The sequence below is a fragment of the Dromaius novaehollandiae genome, chromosome 16 (assembly GCF_036370855.1).
Source record: "Dromaius novaehollandiae isolate bDroNov1 chromosome 16, bDroNov1.hap1, whole genome shotgun sequence".
Lineage (NCBI taxonomy): Eukaryota > Metazoa > Chordata > Aves > Casuariiformes > Dromaiidae > Dromaius > Dromaius novaehollandiae.
Genome location: NC_088113.1, coordinates 14846427 through 14868570, shown reverse-complemented (window position 1 = coordinate 14868570; position 22144 = coordinate 14846427). Strand labels below are relative to the sequence as shown.

General features: G+C 42.2%; 1 protein-coding gene across 4 annotated transcripts in view; it reads right to left on the bottom strand.

Moving 5' to 3' along the window:
* CASS4 (Cas scaffold protein family member 4) overlaps positions 1-21742 on the bottom strand; it is a 29240-nt gene extending 7498 nt beyond the window's left edge. For 2 of the 4 annotated variants that reach the window (XM_026101921.2, XM_026101923.2), the window contains exons 1-3: positions 17207-21742; positions 3478-3906; positions 176-280 (exon numbers count right to left, since the gene is read on the bottom strand). In XM_026101921.2, coding sequence (XP_025957706.2) covers positions 176-280; positions 3478-3906; positions 17207-17242 — 570 coding nt within the window. In that variant the 5' untranslated portion in view covers positions 17243-21742. Of the gene's footprint in view, positions 1-175; positions 281-3477; positions 3907-12719; positions 12881-17206 lie in introns of those variants that run through there. The other 2 variants (XM_026101922.2, XM_064521544.1) reach the window with 1 other exon arrangement.
* Between the last annotated feature and the right edge of the window lie 402 nt (positions 21743-22144).

The following is a 22144-nucleotide window of genomic DNA, read 5'->3' as shown; positions in this document are numbered from 1 at the left end:
ACTGCTTTAGGTTTTGAACTTCCCTAAAAAAGCATGAGTTTCTGCCAGGTTTTACAGAAGAATTCAAAACAAACAGGAAAATGGTAAAATTTCCTTTGAACTGTATTCTAAGGTCTCCTGTGAGCGATGTGGAACGGGGTTCCCGCTGCACTAGGGGCACCAGGACGGGACTCACCTGCGTGAACAAGGACTCTCGGCGCAGCGTTGAGGGAACATCATATACCTCATGTCTGATATTTGGGACTGAAGCCCGGCATGCTCTCGGAAGAGTAAGCAGGTGCTTAGAGGGGGGGAAAAAAAACCATGAGAAAGCTGCAGCGAGCTCAGGACCTCTTTTAAAACTTGATCAGTTAAATAGGCCATATAGAGAAAACACTCCTAAGTGATTAAAAACCTTTCAAATATTCACTGTTGCTAGTAGACGAGAACTAACTTTAAAAGCAGGCCTGGTATTTTTTCTTGTAATTGTAATTCTCCTTTGCCAACATTTCTACTTTATTTCAGATAGGAATCGACACATACAAATTAAAGACAATCTAATCTGCCTTATTAACCAAAGGAGGGAAAAGATTGGGAGAGAATACAGCTTTAGATATCATCTAAGTCTTTTGACTACCCAAAAGCAGAACCACCAAAAAAAGAAATCAGGGGAATTTCTACTTCTCCAGTCTCACAGAGCCATTAGGTCAAGCCACATTTAGTGGGAGCAAGAGCAGCAAGAAGGTCCAGGCTGAGATGCATTATTTTGTAGTAATGAAAGATTTACTCTCTCAGAAGGAATAAACCTAGTTACTTCAATGTCCTGTCCAGCTCCATAAACAGAGAAGCCTGATACAGAAATTCCGTTATCTAGGTCAGTTACAGATTAATTTTCTTGTTTGCTTTATACATCATTTTAAGAGCTACAGTCAGATCGTAGGACAATTAGTTAAGATGCCAAGTGCTGGAAAAGGACTTTTTATTGGCCCCCAAACCATTATGAGTTTTGTTCATTCACCATGGGTTCAGCCTGGCTCTCCACAGCTGGTTTATAAATGGACTGTAGCAACACCAAACTGCTGACCCATGGAAACACCATGGGAGGCAAGATGTTACAGTAAGTTATTTAAAAATTGGAGATAGCGTTCTCCATCACATAAGAGTTGTAGCCACTAAATTTAGGGGAAATGTGGTAGAGGAACAGGACTCTGGCATACATCTGCTTGCTTCTTATTTGTGAAAGCACTTAGCTTTCCTCTGAAGGAAGGAAATGAAAAATTAACACAAATCCCCGTTGTGCTCTGCAGTAAGAGCGATCCTGTTTGCAAAACAGCACTAACAGAGGCATAAAAGACAATTTCCTGAGAAGACAGGATAAAAGATAAACGGTATCCTTAATCCGAGCCTGTTTTCAAATGGGCAAGTCTTATTCAGTATGTAACAAAAAGGAAACTTGCTAAATATCATGTCTGGGGAGAATAAATTATTTTAAAGTACTTGCAGTCACAGTAGAGCAAGAAACTGCTCTACGTATTAGGCAACAAATAAAGAAGTGACAATGCTTTTATGTAGGCTGAAAGCACACGGGCGCTGGGGGATTTTGATTTGTTTTATTGCTTTCAATCAGCTCCCTCAAAGACTTGCAGGGGCTTTACGCAGCTGCTCAGAGAACAGCTGAGTATGTCAGGAGCTTTGCCAGTTGTCCCATAGGATCTGCACGGGGCGATCCAGAGCGCCTCGGTTTGTGTCCTGCACTCGCCTAGGCTGTTCGCCTCTTACGCCTTCGCCTGCATCTGTGTGTGGCTGGGGACCACACCAGTACAGTTGTAGTAACAGCTGTGATGTTGTGCAAGGAGCAGCTCAGGCAAATCTGAACTTCTAAATAGTAAAAGCAGGCTAGGATATTATTTTTTGTTCTTTGTTAAAGAAAACAAGGCTTGGGTATCAGAGGGCATCAGTATAAGCTCATGATATAACAGACAAAAAGCCAATTAACTCTTGCCTTGTGCCACTCATTCAAATAAAAAATAAATAGCTGACAATTTCAGGGCTTAATTTGCTGACATAACATGGAAAATGTGTATCAATATCACATGCTATTTGTAAATGCCTTCTTAGGGTTAGGAATGAGGACAAATCAGATCACAGCAAGTGCAAAAGGCTTTTTTTGCAGATGTTACCCAGTCTGAGTTTGCAGTTATGGTAACTGCACATGGAGATGCAAGTGAAACGCGGGAAGTGTAGCTTTCAGTCACCATAGACACACTATGTTTCTCTGTTTTCTAGCACCCATTTGCCACTTCAACCTGGAACCAGCACTTTAGTTGCTGTAACTTGCCTTTTGACACTGTGGAAGGAAAGCTGGCTAAATGAGTTCCATAAATGCAATGATCATTAAATCAGCCCCAAAGGCTATAGTTCAGGGCTGATTTTTTTTTCTTTGCCCTACTGTCAACTAGTATTTATAATGTGATTTTCATACAGGGAATAGTTAGTTTAAAAGAGTTACCAAGGGCTGAAGAGCTCATGGGACTGAACGTGGGACTCCCTCTCCACCTGCCATATTATTCTTTTATTGTAAAAGATTCCCCATGAATTTTTTGCTGACGAAAGCACAAGTTTTTAATGTTAATTTACTTGATGCTCCATTTAACCAAATTATATTTTCCACTTACATATTTCATTTGAATGCCAAACACAGAGAACAGGGAGAAAAAAAGGGCCAGGCCAGGAAGGTGTAATGAAACCCTGGAGAACAGGGCTTGCAACCTCCCCTGCAGCTGCAGAGGCTGGTGACTACTGGTGACTGCTGGTGGCTGCTCTCATCCCATGCAAACACAGACTGGCAGAGCAACTTGCACTTGCTATTGAGCAATGAATCACTGTCTCCTCCAGCATGTCTAAAGCAGGTAGCTGTCTATTTTATGCAAGTCTAATGACAACCTTGAATAGCAGAAGAGATAGACAGCAGCAGCTCTGTAAGCTTGCTGAGGAGCTGGGAACAGGAGAAACTAGATCAAAGACAGCCATCTCAGCAGAGGGTGGTTTATTTATTACAGACCATCTTCCTGCGCAGATGACTGCAAAGACCCCATGCCCAGAGGACTCTCTATAGGTGCATGCTGTAGACCATCAGAGGAGAAAGTTCTGTATCTTGCTAATTTAAATTTGGGAATGGGCTTGTAAATCATTTCTAGATCCCCCCAAACAAATGTTATATTCTTTACTTACTGTGCTATTGTACAGCTGCCCTAAACTGTCAAAAAAAGTGAGGGACTACAGAATAATGGAGAATATCATGTTTTGCCCAGAACAGCACTTCTTGCATAACACTATACACTGTAATAGAATTTATAGGAGTTTCCTAAACATTTACTTGAATAACTTTGCTGCAAATTCAGCTGAAATGTTCAGACCTATAGCCGTTATTATTTTCCATCTCCCAATAATTGTTTTAATTATAACATTTTTTACTATATTATCTGTTCATATTCTTACCTGATTTGTTGAGCTTTGGGTCCTTTCACTGAGCAGCTGTGCAGCCAAGGCTGGTACCTGATATATTCCTTGGGCAGGTAGAGTAGAGATCCTAGCTGGTGATTTAACCCACCCGTCCATCTTTTCATATGTAGACGACAATGTGGTAGACTTGGGAACGGAGGGAACCTGGTAAATGTTTTGCTGGCCAGCTGGCAGTTCGGTGGTGTCGCTCTGGGTGGAAGGAGGTGGCAGGTCTGCCTGAGAGCCAGCAAGGAGCTGGAGGCGATTAGCAGGAGCCAGGCCCTGTCTCCCATGGAGGGAACATTTCCACCAGCCCTCACTGCCAATGACATTTTGGTCAAGAACTGTCAGGATGTCTCCTTTGCGGAAGGCCAGCTCATCTGAGCACTCGGCTTTGTTGTCATATAGTGCTTTCGCCAGAGTATTCTGGAGAGAAAAAACAAAATGTGGGCTTTGCGTTGTTTATATCAATAGAAATGTTACACTAGTTGCCCGTTTAGCATTTATCTCCACCTTAATTTCAATCTAATTCAAATCCAACAGTTTTTATACTGAAGAACATCTCTCAGAGCATTGGTTTCATAGTGCTAAGCGTTTTCAGCATGCATCCACTATGTTCAGTGAGGTACAGGAATAAATGACATATTACTGTTATATGTTTCATCATCATCTTTCCCCCTGAGATTCTTGAAGAACACTGCTAACACTCATTACTTTGACCTTATGAAAATCCCTACATGAAAAATAGGTACTTTTTTCCAATGGTATTCTAAAAATTCTTTGTCAGAAGTCACACAGGAAATGTATCACCAAACCAGAAATAAAACTCACACCTTCCTGACTGCTAACTTGTCTGAGACTTCAGCTGCACATAAACAAGGCTAATTGTTTCTTACCTGAAAAAAAAATTGCTTATTTTCCTTTAACCTTTTTTCTTTTCTCAAAACCTCATGAAGACAGACCTCTCAGTAATGCCAGCCCTAAAGATTTTAATAAGTGTCCAGTGGTAATTCCAGGGGCATAAATACTAGCAAAGAGCAGCATTTGGTGTGTTGCATGCTCCATCTTCTAACCCTGAAGCACTAGAAGCCATTATAAGGAGAATATGTTTTGAATTACGTACAGAAGCATTTCCATTATTCCTAGCACTGGGAGACTAATAGAGCTCACACAAAAAAGTGGTATTTATTTTCCTAACATCCTTGCTGTAGCGTCACATTCTGCAAATGACACAGGCAAAGTGCCCGTGATTGATGGTGTCCACACAAGGCATCTTTGAGTTGCCGCAGGACTTGTGAAGACACAGGCTTCAGCTAGCTGTGCCCATGCAGCCCCGGACGAGAAAGCTGGATACTACCTAACACAGGGAATCCTGCGCTAATGGGATTCTCTTACGTGACACATCAGCTTGGGGACAAATCTAAATATGTTTGTGCATTGTGATGCCAAACAAATTAGCTCGGTAATCTTCATGGCATGGCAGTGCATTCACCGCCTTATCTTCCAGCAAGCACACCTGAAGCAGTGTCTGTGTTTCTCTCTGCAACACAGACATCACCAATATCCAAATACTTCAATCTTTATTACATCTTTCAGCATCCTCATGCAGCACTCTTATTGTCATTTTTTAGACAGGAAACCAAGGAAGAAAAGAGTAAGTGACTCTCCTAACATCACAGAAAATCTGTGAGATAACAAATATTCATATTTCCCAGGGACCTAATGAGCTCTTTGACCACAGAGCAGCTCTAGCTGCCTCAGTTGAATCCTATAAATTTGTGGCAATTGTAAGTGTGTGGATAACCATGTTTATTTTTAGCATATTTAGGATCTTGGTATTTGCTTAATCATTGCAAGATGACAGTTAATGAAAAGTAGTAGCAGAAGGTAGCTTTGTAGAAAGAACTGTGGACTTAGTGTTTTTCAGTACAACAACATTGCATTTGCCTTCAGCTTTAAAATGAGGCTGGCTGCTCCCCACTGGATGTGTTCTAGCATTAATTTCTTATCAGAAAGAGCAAGTAATGTCCAAAGAGATAGTGCCCAAATAGGAAACGTGACGCCTTGTATTTTTGTCCAGAGCATTTGCTGTAAAGCAACAGCTGGTCTGAAGTAACAGCAGAAGAAAATCAATTTGTTAGCTCAGCTGATGAAAGTGGCCTGTTGTTGGCAGCATACATTTCTTCGTAAGGAGACCATGAACAACGGCCTTTTTATGATACATGGGTTTGTCCATCAGCAGCTGTCCGAGATGGACAACAACAGTCCCATTTTCCTAATGTCATAGCGTGGTTAAAACAGTCTTCTTGCCTTGGACATGCTAGCCCACTCTCTATTTGGACAATGGCAAATGCTCTGAACCACCTGTGTTTAAGTCAGGCCTTCAGGGATCTCATCACAGAGTGCAGCCCAGGGTGGGTCTGGGCTTCATACATTGTTGCAATTGTAATTCAATTAATTAACTGTAATTAAAATAAAAGAGAGAGAGGGACAACTTTTCCTATTATTAATCAGTGACACTTCTAGATCTGGTTTACAATTCGAGACCTTTTTATTGAGCACTGTAAAAAAGACACTAAAAGATGGTCCCTCTTCTTAAGATCTGAAGAGGATGGGCAGGCGAAGGGAGGGGTGCTCTCCCCCTTTTGCAAACAGGCAACTAAAATATTAAGAGCCTTATCCAGGCTCGCACAGGAAACCAGTGGCAGAGCCAGGAAGTCCGAACGCAGAGGAACTGGGGTGCTGTCTAGTGCCTCAGACAACAAGACCGTCCTTCCTAGTTGTACCAACACAAGTAAGGGGAAAATTTGGTTCACAGTATAGTTTTAAAAGACATCTAGTTGTCAACATTTTTGCGGCTAATTCTTTCCTATGGAAATAGCAAACTGAACACATTATAGGGCCAAATTTTTTAGTTAATCAATGTATAAAACTACACAAGTCTAATTTCACATCTCAGTTGTTTTTGAATAAATATGCTGACTTTTGCTAAGACAAAATTTGGCCTGTATACATCAGTGAGAATTTCTGCAAATGGTAACTCTACACTACAGCCTGAGTTATACGAAGTGAGGAGGTCCTCTTCCCGTCAGCAACACTTCAGCAACATTCAAATGTGACTGCAGCAAATATTAGGAGGAGAAAACATTTCAGCTATTCTCTCATCTCTTTTCCTAGACAGATTAGATCTGCTTCCATTGCAAAGCAAATAAAGTGAGAGAACAGCCAGGTCAGTGTGAAGTCTATACTGCATTCAACAGCAAAGGTATTCCACAAAGATGTTGTCAAAGCTCAGATGGCCAGTATTTCCTTTGGTAATGTCAGATGAGTATATTCAGTGGTGCCCACAGTGAACAAAAAGTTAAATTTTAAGCTTACAACATGAAAGTCACAAGCTTTTTCAGTACAGAGGTCTCCTTTGCACGAAGCACAGCACCTATCCCTGTGGTTTTGTCAGTAAAAGCTGCGCAAGCATCCAAGGGCAAGTAGCCCACAGTGAGATACCAATTCAAAGCATATCACAGTGGTTCAGATTTTTAAAGGTGGTCTCTAATTTGTGGAGCTCAAATTAGGGCATTTGGGCACACATCAGGAGGCAAGACGAATACTCAAGTGTTCAAAATCGTTGGGCACTTTGGAGAATCTGACCTTGCTGGAACAACAAATCCGTTGTTCTCATAGATCATCTCCCATCTAGCAATATGTTTCCAGACAATAGTGAGAGAAAGGCATTACTGATCTTACTGGCTGAGAAATCCTGAATTTCAGGCCCTGCAGCCTGCTTTGCCCTTGAAGCCCCTTGGTGAAATTTTTCAGTGCATTTTGAAAAGGGCAGAGATTCTTAGGGAAGTATTTTGATGAAAATTTCTTATCCATTTGCCTTGGAACTGGTCTCTGAAGGAGTTTTATAACAAGGTAGGAATACCTGTAACACAGAATATATTAGTAATTTGTAGCCACCAAACTACAGGAAGGTGCCAGGCAAAGCTCTTTTAAAAGATACCTCTTAAAATGGATTGTTTTACTATAGGGCAAACTGGCACAAATACAAAGCTGTGTATGGCAACTCTTCTAGGATATGCTGCAAGACTATTTACACAGGCCTCAGAGTTTATTCATTGTTTCAGTTATTCTTGTGCCTTTTTAGCCTCACAACACCCATGTCAGTCATCTGTTCTGAGACACGTTGCAGCAAGAGATGAGGATGAAAAAAAAACCCACAAACAAAGAAACCTCACCACCACCAAAGAAAAAAGCTAAACCTCAACTTCTCCCCTTGAACAGACACTTGTATATATATTTTCAGTGCCCACAACCTGCCAGAAAGTTGCATCAATATGTTGTAAAACCAATACAAGCAACTCAAGTAACTTACCTTCTGCTGGATGCTGATCCCTCCCCAAAACACAGAAGGAGGAACATTTTCACAAGGCATAAGGAATAAGAGGTTGAGCAACTCTGCCTTTGTGTTTGTTTTTTATCCTCCTTTTTACCCTATTTAGAGGACTAGCAGCCCCCTTTCTTCTCTTACTTCCTTTCTGAGTGTTGTGGTTACTTTCTCACTCTCCAACCCTTAGCGATACTTTCAGGAAGGGAGTACAGTCATGCCGAGTAAAGTGAAGTGCAGAGAGGCTGAGCGAGGGACCGCCGTTCCCTTGGCCGTGCCCGGCCTCGCTGCCAGCACCCGGCCCGCTCCCGCTCTGCAGATGTTCTCCGTCTGTCGCTCACACTGAGAAGTTAATTACTGAGAAGCCACTGGATGCCAAAACTGCTCCAACTTGCTTTCCAAAGAAATCTCGTTTTCTGAGGCATTTTTAGAAGAACTCCCCCTGGCCACTTGATTTCGCGATCACGGTGACATTGGGAGCAGTTTTGTGGGTAAAAATTACAGGATGTTTATGGCAGGTGAGTGCTGGGTCTGACAAAACAGAGAGATAGCCAAGGTCTACCAAGTATGTCTGCAGTTATGTGGAGTGAGCTTCGCTGCAGTATAGGATCTGGCTTGTCTAATTCGAAGCTATTAGTCAGAAATCAGGCCCTATCTACACTTTCAGCTGCCTAGGACATATGTAAGGAATCACTGTGGCAGCCCTCTCTATCATGTAAGCAGAAGCATCTCTGACCTGCCATTCAGTATAAACAAGTCCTGCATTCCCAGGGTCGCAGAGACCTTAGGGGATGCTCGGATAGGAGGAAGCTGTGCTTTGGGCCAATGGGATCTGCATTTTTTCTTTATTACCAGAGAAGCGGAAACTGGCTGTCTAACACTATCATCCGCAAAATGCCATCTAGGCCAGCTGTGTGTAGTTCTTTGTTATTTTATGAGATCTTTTTAATGTGTCCTTACAATAACCAACATAAGTACTAAAGCAACGTAGAAGAGATCAAAGTGTTTTTCTGCTTTGACATTTGTTGCTTCTTCCCTGTCAGCCCTTTGGCAGCCCTGAAAAAATTTTCTAAGACGAAGAACATCTTAAAGCCAGTTTGCTGGCGTGTGAGAAAGCACCTCGGCAGGCAGCACGTTGCTCTTCTCTCTCACCAGGCAGATTTTGACAAGACGATGACAGAGCACAGAGCCAGAAGGCAGAGCCTGTGTCCTCTGCGGCCTCTCTTCAAGACGTTATTCTGCCCCACGCTGGGGTCCGTGACCTCGTTTCAGCCATGCAGATAAGTTTGCATATGTTGAGCCAACCGTATGCAATAGCTTACAATGTTGGAGCTCTGGTAGCGTGGGTTCAGTTAACTCAGGGCTGAAGAGAAGTCCGTGTGTGCCTGGAAGTGGGTGTCCTTTTTTTGGACTTTTTTTGGATCAGTTGATCTAATACAAGATAATAACTCTGCCTATGAATCTGCTTTTTTTTACATCTTTATTGTTTGTATATCCTTATCCGGCAGCACATCCACTGCAAAACATAAGCAGCACTTGGGAGTCTTCAGAATGAAAGCTGCTAACTCGTGTGTATTAACGAAGAGACGAAAAATTTTAGTTACGAGTCAATAAGGCTGAAAATTGTACCTTTTCGTACAATTCTATAAAATACAGTTCTATAACCTCAAAATAGGAATACCCACATAGACTGACGTCTGTGCTGTATGTACATATTTATGCTGATGCAAAACAAAAAATACCTCACAACTTCATATGGTATTTAATATTACTAGGAACTCCTGATCCCTTTCCTATTCCGATCCTTATCCTGTGCCTATAATACTATTCACAGAAAATAAAATCTCATCTAAAATATATGCAAATGTCTCTAGAAAACTTATCCATGTAATGATAATTTGGGTAGCTTCCCTGCAAGCCTGCCAAAATCATTTTCGTACTCCCGCGATTTGTGTTTGGAAACTCCAAATCGCTATTATGGACTATTTCATCTGATCTGTAGGTGTGCTAATACTTCACAGCATCTTCATTTCCAAACTAAAAAAGCAAATATTTTGTCTTCTATTGCCTTATCTTTGCTTCTTTAAAAAGCTATTGAAATAACCTAAATGACATAGTTTTAATCGTGGGGGTTTCTTTTGTGCATGAAGCACTTTTACTGCAGGAACATGAGACTTAAAATATTTGAGAAGGAAAAGATACAATTAAGGGCAGTGGGCTGTGTCTGCAGTTATGCTGATACATCAGTGATACCCTTTGACATGTTTACATAACTGTTTCCAGTTAATCCCTTCACCTCTGAACAAAGCTGAAGACATAAACATTCTCCATTACCCTATCATCTGGGAACAAGTTTCCCAGAAAAGTCACTTTCAAATAGAAGCCCAAATTCGGTCAATTTACCTTTTGCCCAATTCAATTAACTGTAGACAGAGCTGACATCTTTCTACACATGCAGAAGAAAGAAGAATTTACCTTAAATGCTCTGATCTTTCTCCACATGTGTGTGACCTCCTTCTAGCTGTGCGCTCTTGTACGTTCCACTCGCTGTGCTACGTTTTCTGTGACTTGCAGAAGCTCCTTACACTGTATTTATTGCTTTGCTGGTGCATTTTTTTCTGGTTAGACAAAAGTTCCATATCTTTTTTTATGGACATTTTAAAGAGCTGAGTTTAGACAAGGATTGAATGTCAGGACTTGCATGTATTTCCTATTCAAAGGCTGAATTAATTTTTGGAGGATGGAACCAGGTTCTAATCATCAGGTTTTAAGTTCTGAAAGGTCAAATCAGTCTTGGATAAAATAAAGAACAACTAGTTTGAAAGTTCAGGTAGAGCCACTTAGATGGCTTAGATGGCTAAATGTGTGGAATCACATTTAGCCAGATACAGTGATGAGGATTATAAATAGTTTTATTAATTTTCCTCAGTTCCATGTTCTCCATAAATGGAGTTAGTCAAAGCTGTACTAAAACCAACAGAAAAATCCCACTGTTTTCAGTGCCACCCAGCTTTTGTTCCCACATATTTACACATGTGCTGTTTCGTGCCTCAGTTCCAGGAAAAACAATCTGCTATTTCTTGATATGTTAAAAATACATATATATGTATTTCTGGGTTTGGGCTCCTCCTGCCATACCACAGTTCTTTACGCACATACTTCAAATTAATTTACTTTTCTGACTTTTCTGAACCTTTTTAGTATCTTCATTGTATTTTACCACAAAATTTATACCCAAACAAGGATTTAAAAATGTAGAAAGAACGTTCTGATGAGTGTTAATTTTGTCTTTCTGGCTTCTAAGCAGGAGAGGCTTAACACAGATTCTTCAGAACTGGGTCCTTGCCCATCTTCCTCTGCCTGCCCAGGGATTTGGCAAGAAATTCCTAGAATAGGTCAGGAAAGCAAAACAGATAAACTGACCATCTTGCCCTGGCTCACGCAATAGGTTTTTCTTTGAAGCAATCCATTTTCTAGGTTCCCCCTCCATCTGAAAAGTCCCAATTACAGAGAAATTTAGCAGAGAACAGAACCAGTCCATCACACTCTAATTCTGTCTGCTGTACTTCTGCAGCAGACGAGAAAATGGACTTTGCTCGTGACTGCTGAAATCACCGTTCCAAGAATAAATAGCATGTGGTCATGTCCCTAACTACAAATTTTTTGTTTGCAGTGGCTGCTGTATACTCTTCCACCTCGGTGCGTAGGTGTGACAGGACGCTGTCCCTCGATCTCATATTACTTGCAGTAGAGATGCTACGGACTTCACGAATGTTGTAGAAATAACCAAATAACTGAACAATAATTGCCCAGTAACTGAAGGGGCAGATGGTCAAGAGAGGCTGCTCCCTCTGATTCATAATGAATCGGTGGCAACACTGCAATTCCCAAATGCACCAGCTCCCCCCGTCTCCCATTATCTGCCCCAAGACATTGTTTTTTTAAGGCAATCTGTTAGGGCAAGGCTTCATTTATCTGAAATTTCAGCTTTTTTTCTGTGAAAAGAAGTCGATGGTTTTTCACCTACCCTAATCACTAATGTACACAGCTGCTCCGCCGTCATTAATATACCACACAGGGGAACCACAGAGCTCCCTGCTCCGCGTTACAGCTGCCGGAGGTCAGCTGCGATGTTAGCCTGAAAGACCCACTTGCTTTCACAGCCAGAGAAAGTCTGTCTTCTACTACCGCAGAGCAAACTAATGCTAGGCATCTGCGTGTGCACTGTCCTCGAAGTCTGGAAGCCAAGTATTAACAAATAATTACAAAATGGATTTGGTCCACCACATAAAGGCACCCCTCTCCTTCCAGAACAGCACAATATTTTCTAAAAATGAACACTATCACCGGTGCTTTCCTCTTTTGAGCTTCAGTTCTCTTTGCAGAAGAGCATTCACTATAGGATGGGGTCAATCATTATCCTAGAGTGCAAAAGCTTTCCCAGCCTCACATAACTCATTTTCAAATTACTTGACATTTCTATATCAGAGTGACTCCTGCTCTTAACATATTTGCATTAGCTATTTCCTAGTAATCAATAGCAAAGGTACACATGTGTCTGACTCCTCTTTAGGGTGATGTATAAACCCATTGCCTGATATGAATGGTATAAAACCTCACCCTTCTTAGCCAGACTATTGTTCTTCCTGATAAAACATTTTTTCAGCTAAGTATGGATTGTGTTTTAAAAATTAAGACCATGTGTTCTGTTAGTAACCTGTAAAAAGCATCAACAGCAGCCTTTGAAAAGCAATCCTGACAGATACAGATATTTACCCTATATAAGCTTTCATTAGAAGTGAGATAAACAATGCAGTTAATTGGAAGAGAAATAAAATGATCTCATACTTACATTGACCTTCATCTTGCTGCCTTCCACCTCCCTGTTACTCCATCCCCTAAGCGAGGCGAACGCGATCTCCCCCAGCCCCGTCTCTCCCAGCCCAGCTCTTCAGATCAGGCAGAAACGCTCGAGGGTCTGGCGGGACGCCTGCAGAGCAGATGTCCAGCCTCCTTCCACCTACGCCGCGTTTGCAGGGAGCCCCAAAGCAGAGCAGCTATTGGGACTGAATGGAGCTAATTACGTAGTAAAATCATCTCTGCGGTGCAATTGGCCTGCAGCTGCCGATGCAAACGAGGGCCTGGCACGGGGACACACAGATGTCCCCGGTGCTGAGACCACGGGGGATGCCGTTTGCGTTTTGCAGCTACATCTCAACATGGAAAATACAGGGCCAAGCATATGATTTTCTTCGATTTTGAGGCATATTCACATCCTTTGCAGCATCATTTTTTTGCTCCTCATTTTTCGTACCTAAAAGCGGTTTGGTCTTGTGCTTTGAAATGTTTGTGTTCAGTTCTCTAGAAAATAGCACATCTCCTTTGTACTTTTGTCAATCACTGCAAAATAATCCCCTTATTTAAAAGCACAGAACTTGAGAGGAGAGCTAAACATTAACTGCAGGTCACGGGTTTTGTTTCTAAATTACGTAATTTTTAAAAATTGTTTAGTACCATCAAACAATAATATTGTTTAATATTATCGCTATTGTTGTTGCTATCTGCTCAAGAACAGCTCTGCCAAGGTTATGCTTATGCAAGTGAGCAGGTTATACTATTTCTTTACTTTTTAATATCTTTAGTTTTGCATGCTGTCACTGGTTTTGCCCTTATACATTCTGCTTTTTTTCTAGCTACAGTGTTTTCCTTCCTCTTTCTATAGTAGCCTCAAGATGAAATTAGGCACTCACTCCCAAACCCACAATCAAGTAAGCAGAGAAGAAGTGTATCTTGAATAGAAAATGTTGAATTGAAAATGCTTTCTCAACAAAATCTGCACAACTGGACAGGAGCTAGGAACAGCCAAAACATACCATCGTCCAAATGCAGAAAACTACCTGGCACGAAGCAATCCATTTGGATGCCTTCTGGTTTTGTTTGTTTTCTTTTTTTTATGATTACAACCGGCACTTTTACTAGCGTGAACGCTCCACATCATGCAACGGATAAGGAACAACCATTAATTTACTACCCTGAACTTTGCAGGGTACTACCGGCATTTGTAGCGCGCTAGAAACACAAGGAACAAGGCTGCGACTAGAGGCCACGGAGCTGCTTTTGGGCGACCTGCAGAACTGACGGCTGCTAGGCGTTGCAGCGTGGGGAAGCGGCCGCCCCGCCGCCTCGCTCGGCCCGGCGCTCGGAGCTGCAGCACCCGTCCTCGCAGCCGTGGAGCCCCCCGGCCCCGCTGCCAGCCCCGCTGGGGCACCACGGCCACGGCTCAGCCATGTCGCACCGCCGAAGCTGGAGAGCAGCGGCCTATGGCGCGCCTAGGAGATGAAGGTGAGCAGCTACCAGCCCCAATTCGAAGTACAACGGTCCAACCCCTACTGCCCCCACCCTAAATTTAGGCAGAGTTTAGGCACCTAGTCCGAGAGCATAACCCTTAAAGTCTTTGGAGCCCGTATTGGGTATAAATCGCAGGGCTTACGGCGTGCATGCATGCGTGCCCCATTAGTTCATGCTGAGCACCCAATGAATTTAAGCATGAGCACCCAAGCGGCACCCGCACGGGTGCAGAGCTGGGCACACGCGGCAGGGCTCAGCGGTGCCTGCGCGGGGCAGGCCGCGAGGTGCCACGGGCCGGGCCCAGCCAGCTCTGAGACCCGTGTCACACCCCACCGCACGCCAAAACGTCAGCCAGGCAGGGGAGCACGGGGCACCTCTGCTCCGAGGTGCTGAGGAACGAGCGGCAGCCGCAGGGGGAGGAGACACGTGGGGAGACACTGAAGGAGACGCGCAGAGGGAGAGATGGTGGGGGACGCGTGGCTGCAGACATGCTCATGCCGGGAGGTGCTCCATGCCCAAGGGATGCCGTGGTCCCAGAGGGACCGCAGCCTGCAGGTGACCCTCGCCAGGATGGGGACACCCCGAGGGACTGTGGGCAACCCTCGCTGGGATGAGGACACCCCGAGGGACTGTGGATGACCCTCGCTGGGATGAGGACACCCCAAGGGACTGTGGATGACCCTCATCAGGATGGGGACACCAGTAGCAAGACTGCAGGCCGTGGAGGAACCATGCTGGAGCAGTGACAGTAAGAAGCATGAGGGAGGGTAGGAAAACCAGGATGAATCCCAGCAGAGCGGCAGACAGAGACCATTAGGTGCTGACTCCGACCTCCTGCACTCCCCATCACCTCCTTGGAGGAATTGGGAGGGACTGAGTGTAATGTGGTGAAAATAAGGCAAGTTGAGACTAGGGCTGGGGGAGGAGAAGTGTTTGCCTTAAGCTGAGCCTGGGCAAGGGGGAGGAAAGGTGTTTACTTAAGCGTTTCCTCAGTTGTTTATGTTTTCTTTTTTCTCTATACCTGAATTGGTGATTACAAGTTTGTGTCAACTGACAATAAATTAAAATCAGAAAAAATTCCCTGAGTCAAGTCTGTTTTGCCCATGACAGAGCTAAAGTTTTACCTCTAAGATTTCCCCGGGGAAAGATGGGCACCGAGTTCACTTCCAGCTGAGGGCTTCCCTGGGAATATCCCCAAATTAAGCATTTGGGCCCCAGAAAGACCGAGACTTCACTATTCTCTCTGGCATTTCCTGTTGGCTATTTAAGTAACTCCTTGCTCAATATATTAACTGTTGCAAATCCTATTCTTAGACACACTGCTCCCAGGTATTCGAGATGAGTCTGGGTGCACGGCTGTAGGCATCTTAGCACCAGTATTACCAAGGGCAGACAGGGCTCACAGAAACAAACCTCATGTCATTGTTCATGCACTTGTTTGTGGACAAGACCAGAACATGTAAGCTGGGCATTTGGGAAAAAGAGACAAACTTCAGATCAACTTAATGTGTACTTAAGACATGATCCTATTTTTCTTCTGGCAACAGCACAGTAAGTGTTGTCAAACAGTAAGAGAACTGTTTCCCGTGCATGTTCTGTAACTGTGCTCTAAATTGCACCCAGGCATGTAACATTTCCTGTGCAGACGTTGTCACTGGTACATACACAACAACAAAGAAATAACATCATTTCTCTGGGTGCAGTCATACACTGAATTCCTTTTCAGAAACAGTTCACCTTGCAAAGATGGAATAGTTGGAGCACAGCAAGAATTGCAGTGTCACCTGTCATAGTAAAGCTACTGATGCTTGGTACATGGTGCTTCAAGAAGTCCAGATACTATAAAAAAACACATGCTTAGTGTTTGTGTACTAAGTACAGTGTTCAGCTATCATAATAAACAGCAATATACTGATGCTGGGATAGTGGGAACCTTATAAACTGTTCATGAATGATATAGTAGAAAGAAACTTGACTTTTTCAGTTGTTATTTCCCCTGACTTTGGGGGTGCTGTGGCTGTGCCTAAGGACCTCAGAGCAGAACTGGAGATCAGCTTGCTACCATTAAATTTATTTAGCCATCAGCAAGCCACTTAAAACTGAAAATATCATACCTGGAAATAGAAACTCCTGTCTTTGGAAGAGAGGTGAAAAATGCTTTCCATCAGTTTCTGATGACTTAACATGTGAAATTGTCCTCTTAAATTTGAGTGCAACAAATGGCTCATCAAGCTGGGACCAAACTTTTTTTCCACTATATTTTTTTTCAAATTTCCACCTAGCAGTTTATTTACAGTAAACATTGAGATGATAATCCAAGATGAAAAGAATAATTCTATTATGCTGCTTATGAAGCTTGCAGACAGTAGGACAAACAAAGCACTGAATTAGAAGACAAGACTCAGCATTTTCTGACCCTTATAGCTTCACCAAGTTAATTTCTATATATAGTATATAAAATTATATTAGATGCAAAATGAATAAATGAATAAAATAAAAAACTCTTCTAAACTAGTTTCAGTCTTTCAAAACAAACAAAATAGCACTTTAAAAGTTCTGCTGTTTTACTTCTAATGTAGGAAAATTCTCTATTGTGCAAATAGCTCACCTGGACTAGCGCTGCAAGCCTGTGACAATATAATCATGTATCAAATGTTATTACAGGATGGCAGTAAGACAGGTGGAACCTTGAAAGTATATGTTTATTATTTCACAAGTTTGTTTATTCACAGGTGTTTACTCTTTGTGAATCTTGCTTTGTTCAGAGTCATCCCCCAAAAGGCATTTCCTCCAGGTAATGATTTTGCCACAACAAAAAGCACAGAGGTACCTGAGGCGCGTTAGCATCCTAAAGAACCCTCCTTCAACCTCAGGATTAGAACACGACACATTTCCAGTGTCACCAAGCATCATTTTGAATTCAAAACATCAAACCTACACTAGGACTTTTTTTTTAATCGTTTATACGCTGTACTCAAAAACTAGACATACCTTTGCAGTTCTGTCGATTCTTCTGGTTTTATCCATGGTTGTCTTTCACCAGCAGCGTTGCCTTAAGCAATGCAGATAGCTACCACCGGGTAAAGAGACTTCAGTTTTGTACAGTCACAGTGTGTCAGGAACTGCTTCTCAAGGAAACACATCTGACAGCTATACCCTTAAAAGCATTTAGGAAGTTGTACCAAAGATTCTCATGAAAGACAGTTTCTGTGACAACAGATAAGATTAAAAAGAAAATAAAACAAACCAGAAAAACCCTAATAGCATCCAGCACTGAGAAGAAAGTCTGTCTGCAAGTGGAATTTTCCTTGATCTCTCTGTCACCAACTTGTCGCAATTAACCAGTCAGAAGTCTCACCCTCCTGTTTTGCTACGTGTTCCTGTATTTCCTATTTTAGAAATGTAATGACTACAAGAATACTATGTACCACAAGAGGCTGCACAATGCTTGACAGAAAGAAGTGCCACACTCACATTACTTGAAGATTTCTAAGCCAAAATTTTTGATGTCTTTCAAAGCTGCCTCATAAATTAAAACACCCTATAAAATTTTTTGTTAAGCAAAGAAGGGGTTTTGTGAAATAACAGAAATCTTACATATTATCTGGGGCTGAATTCTTTACGAAAGGTTCATTCAAGCTCCATCAGCGCTTGAAAACACACACAAACTAGATGTCGGTTGTAAATGTTGCTTGCAAGATTAGGCTCTTCAGTGGAGCAATTGTGATGCAGCTCACTTGGAGGGTCCATCATAGCCACATGCCAGAACTTATTAACTTGGACTACAATTATCTTATTTTCTCCTTTATTGCATTTTTTCCCCAGGATTTACAGTATCTCAGGGCAGCTCTGGGGGAAAGATGACATCTGTGTCCAGGGAATGAGAAAAACCTATGTCCCAGACCAGTACCCTTAAGTAGAACGTTTGGAGTTTGTTTCAGCTGGTGGCAAACAAGTCTAATTCCACAAGTGCCCATTTAGGAAAGGCCTTCCCTAGATCTGTGCACCAGTTACAAGGCTGCCAAGTCAGTATGTCAAAAAATCCCAAAGGCCAAAAGGATACAAAACAGTAACTATGATTTATCTCCAAGGTTGTTTTGCTTTTAGATAGGCATGGTTTGTTGGGCTAATGCTTTAGCTGTCAAATTACCTCACCACATTTTCATGATAGTTTCTTTTGAGTAGCGGCAAGGAGAGTTTACATGCTGGATGGATACATCTGACCTCTGGCCAGATGAGGGAAACATTCCTGAGCAGATGACAAATCCTGAAGTTTGCTAAGGTACAGCTGCCAAGAGGTACAGATGGCAAAACTGATGGAGGGCAAGTGGGTGCACTGGAATTTATCTGATCAGTAGAAACTGATACTAATTTCAAACCACCCCTGTGCAAAGAACAGGCAAAATCTAGGGATGTTTCCCTGACTACTTTCAAGCCAGTGGTCCAAGAAGGCAGAGGGACAGGCATTTTTAAGTTCCCCCTTCCTGAGGTCTTCACACTTGAAAAAGTCCATTGTCTGAATACAGGCAAGCTTTGCTTCTAGTTTCCTCAGCTAGATGGCTACAATTACTAATTAACAATTGCCTTCCATAGTGCAGAAGGACTAGAGATGAGACCCCGAATGGGTGGTAAGATGTTCCTTTGTAAAATGAAGGCTTGTCAAAACTAAGATTAAGACAGAAGAGAGATGTCTGTTGTTCAACTAGCATCGTCATGGTGGAGTCAAAGCTGCTCTCTACTGAAACACCACTCTTTCACAGAAGGGTAGTGGGTTACTGCCGTCTCTCTGCCAGATGTTCAAAGCCCTTGACAGCTAATGGTCTTGGGCAAGATTCTGTTTTTACAAAGGCTTGTTTACACATTTGCTTCCTCTTTCAGCTGGAAGCAGAGCTGACCTTAAGCTTTGAGGAACAAAGAGCTTGAAACAGTAGAATTGCAAAGTTATTAGCCTCAAATGAAAAACTCTAGAAGGGCATACTAACAACATCTGAAAACCAAAGGTACAGGGCTAGTGACTAAGTATACTTAGTATACACACACATCTCATAGCTTGAGGAGACAGCTGTCTCCATGTTATAAGGCTCTTCACTCTCTGAAGAGTACTGAGGAACACTTACTAGCAACAGGATAAAGCTTTCCCACAACCCCCAAATCCCTGCCTCCGCTATCTCACAGAATCGTCTTTAGAATCCCACTGAACTGTGCAGGGAGGAAATGCAGGTTTGGGAACAGAGCATGCTTCTAAAATGCCCAGAAGAAGATGCTTCCTCTGAAGAGGTTTACCAGGCTTGCTCTCTATTATCACAGACAAGTCAATGGCAAAGATGCTCTCTCCACCAGCTGTATTAGTCCAGAAGGTTGAGGCTTGCTTAACACGAGTCTGAATATTTCAAGGAAGAGCAATTCCAATACAGACCACCCGAAAGGTCAACTGCAGCAACTGTAGTTGCAAGGTTGGGTTGTTCTCATTTTTCTTAGGATAAACAGAGCTGTTCTGAGGCTGTTAGTAAGTTCCATGATCCAAAGACACTATCAAAGCTGCCTCATAGCAGTGATGAGTTCAGCAGAGACTGATACTAAGACTAGAAAGAGCACTAGAAACAGTGATTGTTTGACCTTTCCAAAACTCGCCCTAACACCAACCCAAATTTTGGAGTAGATTTTTTTTTTTTGGGGGGGGAGGGGGGGCTATTTTAACAGATGCTTATAGCACAGGGGTAACAAAAAATAGTGTTTCTGAGAAGATGCAGGTTAGTTTGTCTGGATTTTACCTCTGAGTGTGTCTGCTCAAAGGCAGGATGGGAAGTATTTTTTGAACTACCTGCCTAAGCTACGGAGCAAGGTAACAAGCCTGGCAAATCTCTTATTCTTCTGTGAAAAGCAAAGCGTCTTAATGCAACTATCTACATTTTAATTGATCAATACAAATGTCCTGCAGCTACATGCACTTCATTTTTCCTCTGCAGCAACAAAACCATTTAAAATAGTATTGCTTAAAGACAGAATCATACCTATGCTAAGGATTGTAGAAGTGTAACTTTTTACTGTAAGCAAAATAAGTAAAATCCCACGGAAAGAGGTATCTTGACAAGAATAACCTATACCAAACCTTAGGCTTTCTAGTCTGAATTGGAAGTATAAAATCACATTCTACCTAGCTATTACAAAAGCATCAAGGGTAAGAAAAAGGACATTAACCACTAAAAAATAATGAACAACTGCATACTCTTTCTCTTGACTTCATGCATGACTTCAGTCTTCTAGTTTCATTATAGCCAGGAGATAAGATAGAAGGAAAACAGCAGCTCCTTCTTGCTCCCATTCCTCTCAGATTTCTGCATCCCACTCTCCCCTAACCACTGGTGACACCTGTAGCCATCTACATACCAAGGGCATCAAACACAGCTTCAGGTGTGAAGCCTCTCTGATCAGTAAGTCTGACCGCACAAAGAACATCTATGTAGATTCCTCTAAATTTGTACAGTGGAAAGATAGCATTCCCCTTCAATCAAGTGCAGATCTAAGAGGAAGATCAGGTGTATTCGAGATGCAGCTGTAGCTCCTCTTACAGTACTTCCAAAGCATGCTTGCTCTAAACACTGCCTTTTTATATAGCAAACTTGCCTTCTCATTCTCATCCCCAATCAATCACCTCCCGCCATCACATAATGTCACTGGGATTTTGTACTCCAAAAGTATTTTACTCTGTGATTACATTATCTATTTATATAGAACGAGTAAGCTTTTTCCTGTCTTTATTTTCCTGAGCAATCCCCTTCCCCCCATCCCAAACCCAAACCCCTGGCCTCAGCCAAAATGATACACAACATGAAAGAAAGAAAAGGGTTCGCTTCAGTATGTTTTTGCCTTAAGGAACAAACCTCTGTTTTTATGTTACAAGCTAAGGGACCACAGACCTAAGGAAGCATGAGGTGAAAGCTAGCAGGCTGCTACCTTATGAACTACAGCAGTGGCTTAGTAAGTAAACCCCCCAAATTATATTTTTAAAACAGACAACATTCACCAACAGCAGAAGAGTTACCTACAGGCAACTTCTGTAGCAGAATTAAACAAACAAACAAACAAAAAAACAGCCTAGCAAAAATTACCGCTGCTATCAATTTAGCGAGCTGACTCTACCAGATGGCTGGTGTTACTGAGCTAATTCACCATGCACTAGTAACTGCGCGGCAGGACTTCCCTTCTCCCTCCCACAAAGCCCTAGTTCTCCCTGCTCCTCCACCAAAAAAGCCACCTAAACCACTATCTGTTGCTTCCCACATTTCTAAAAATTGAGGGGGCAGGGGAACAGCAGGGGAAAGGAGGGAGGGAAGGAGATGGCTAAGCCTAAGAAAAAGTTATTGCTATGCAAAAGAAATTAAGAGAGAAAGAAAAAAATTGCATTCTCTGTTAAAAAACCAAAAACACCTCAACAACCTATGTTCCAAATCATAAGTCTAAAGTTATGTCAGGTTCACATGTTCATACACAATGCAACAGACCAACTTAGCAGGCTATAACACATTCCCAAAACAGATCCTTCTGATATTTAATTCACTTGTATTAGTTTTCTATATAACAAAGGGCATTTCCTTCTTTACATATTAAATAACTTTTTAAAAGGTAATTTTTATTTAAATACAGACAAACCTGTACCCTCTTCAGTCCTTGACAAGATACTTCATCAGTGGCAATGGAAAGTTAATTCAGCAGTAAGAACAATCTAATATTTGGAAATCCGAATGAAAGCAAGTGCTGAGATTATGACTGAAGAAAGCCTCCCAACTGTGAAGCCCAAGAGTACTGTATCAGTGGAGCTGCAGATAGAATGCTTGAAAGAACATACTTAAAGCCTTGCACAGGCCAGACAGTCTGTAAGAAGTAGTGAATTTTCAAATTTACAGAAGGTTTAAGCATATAGTATCTTAA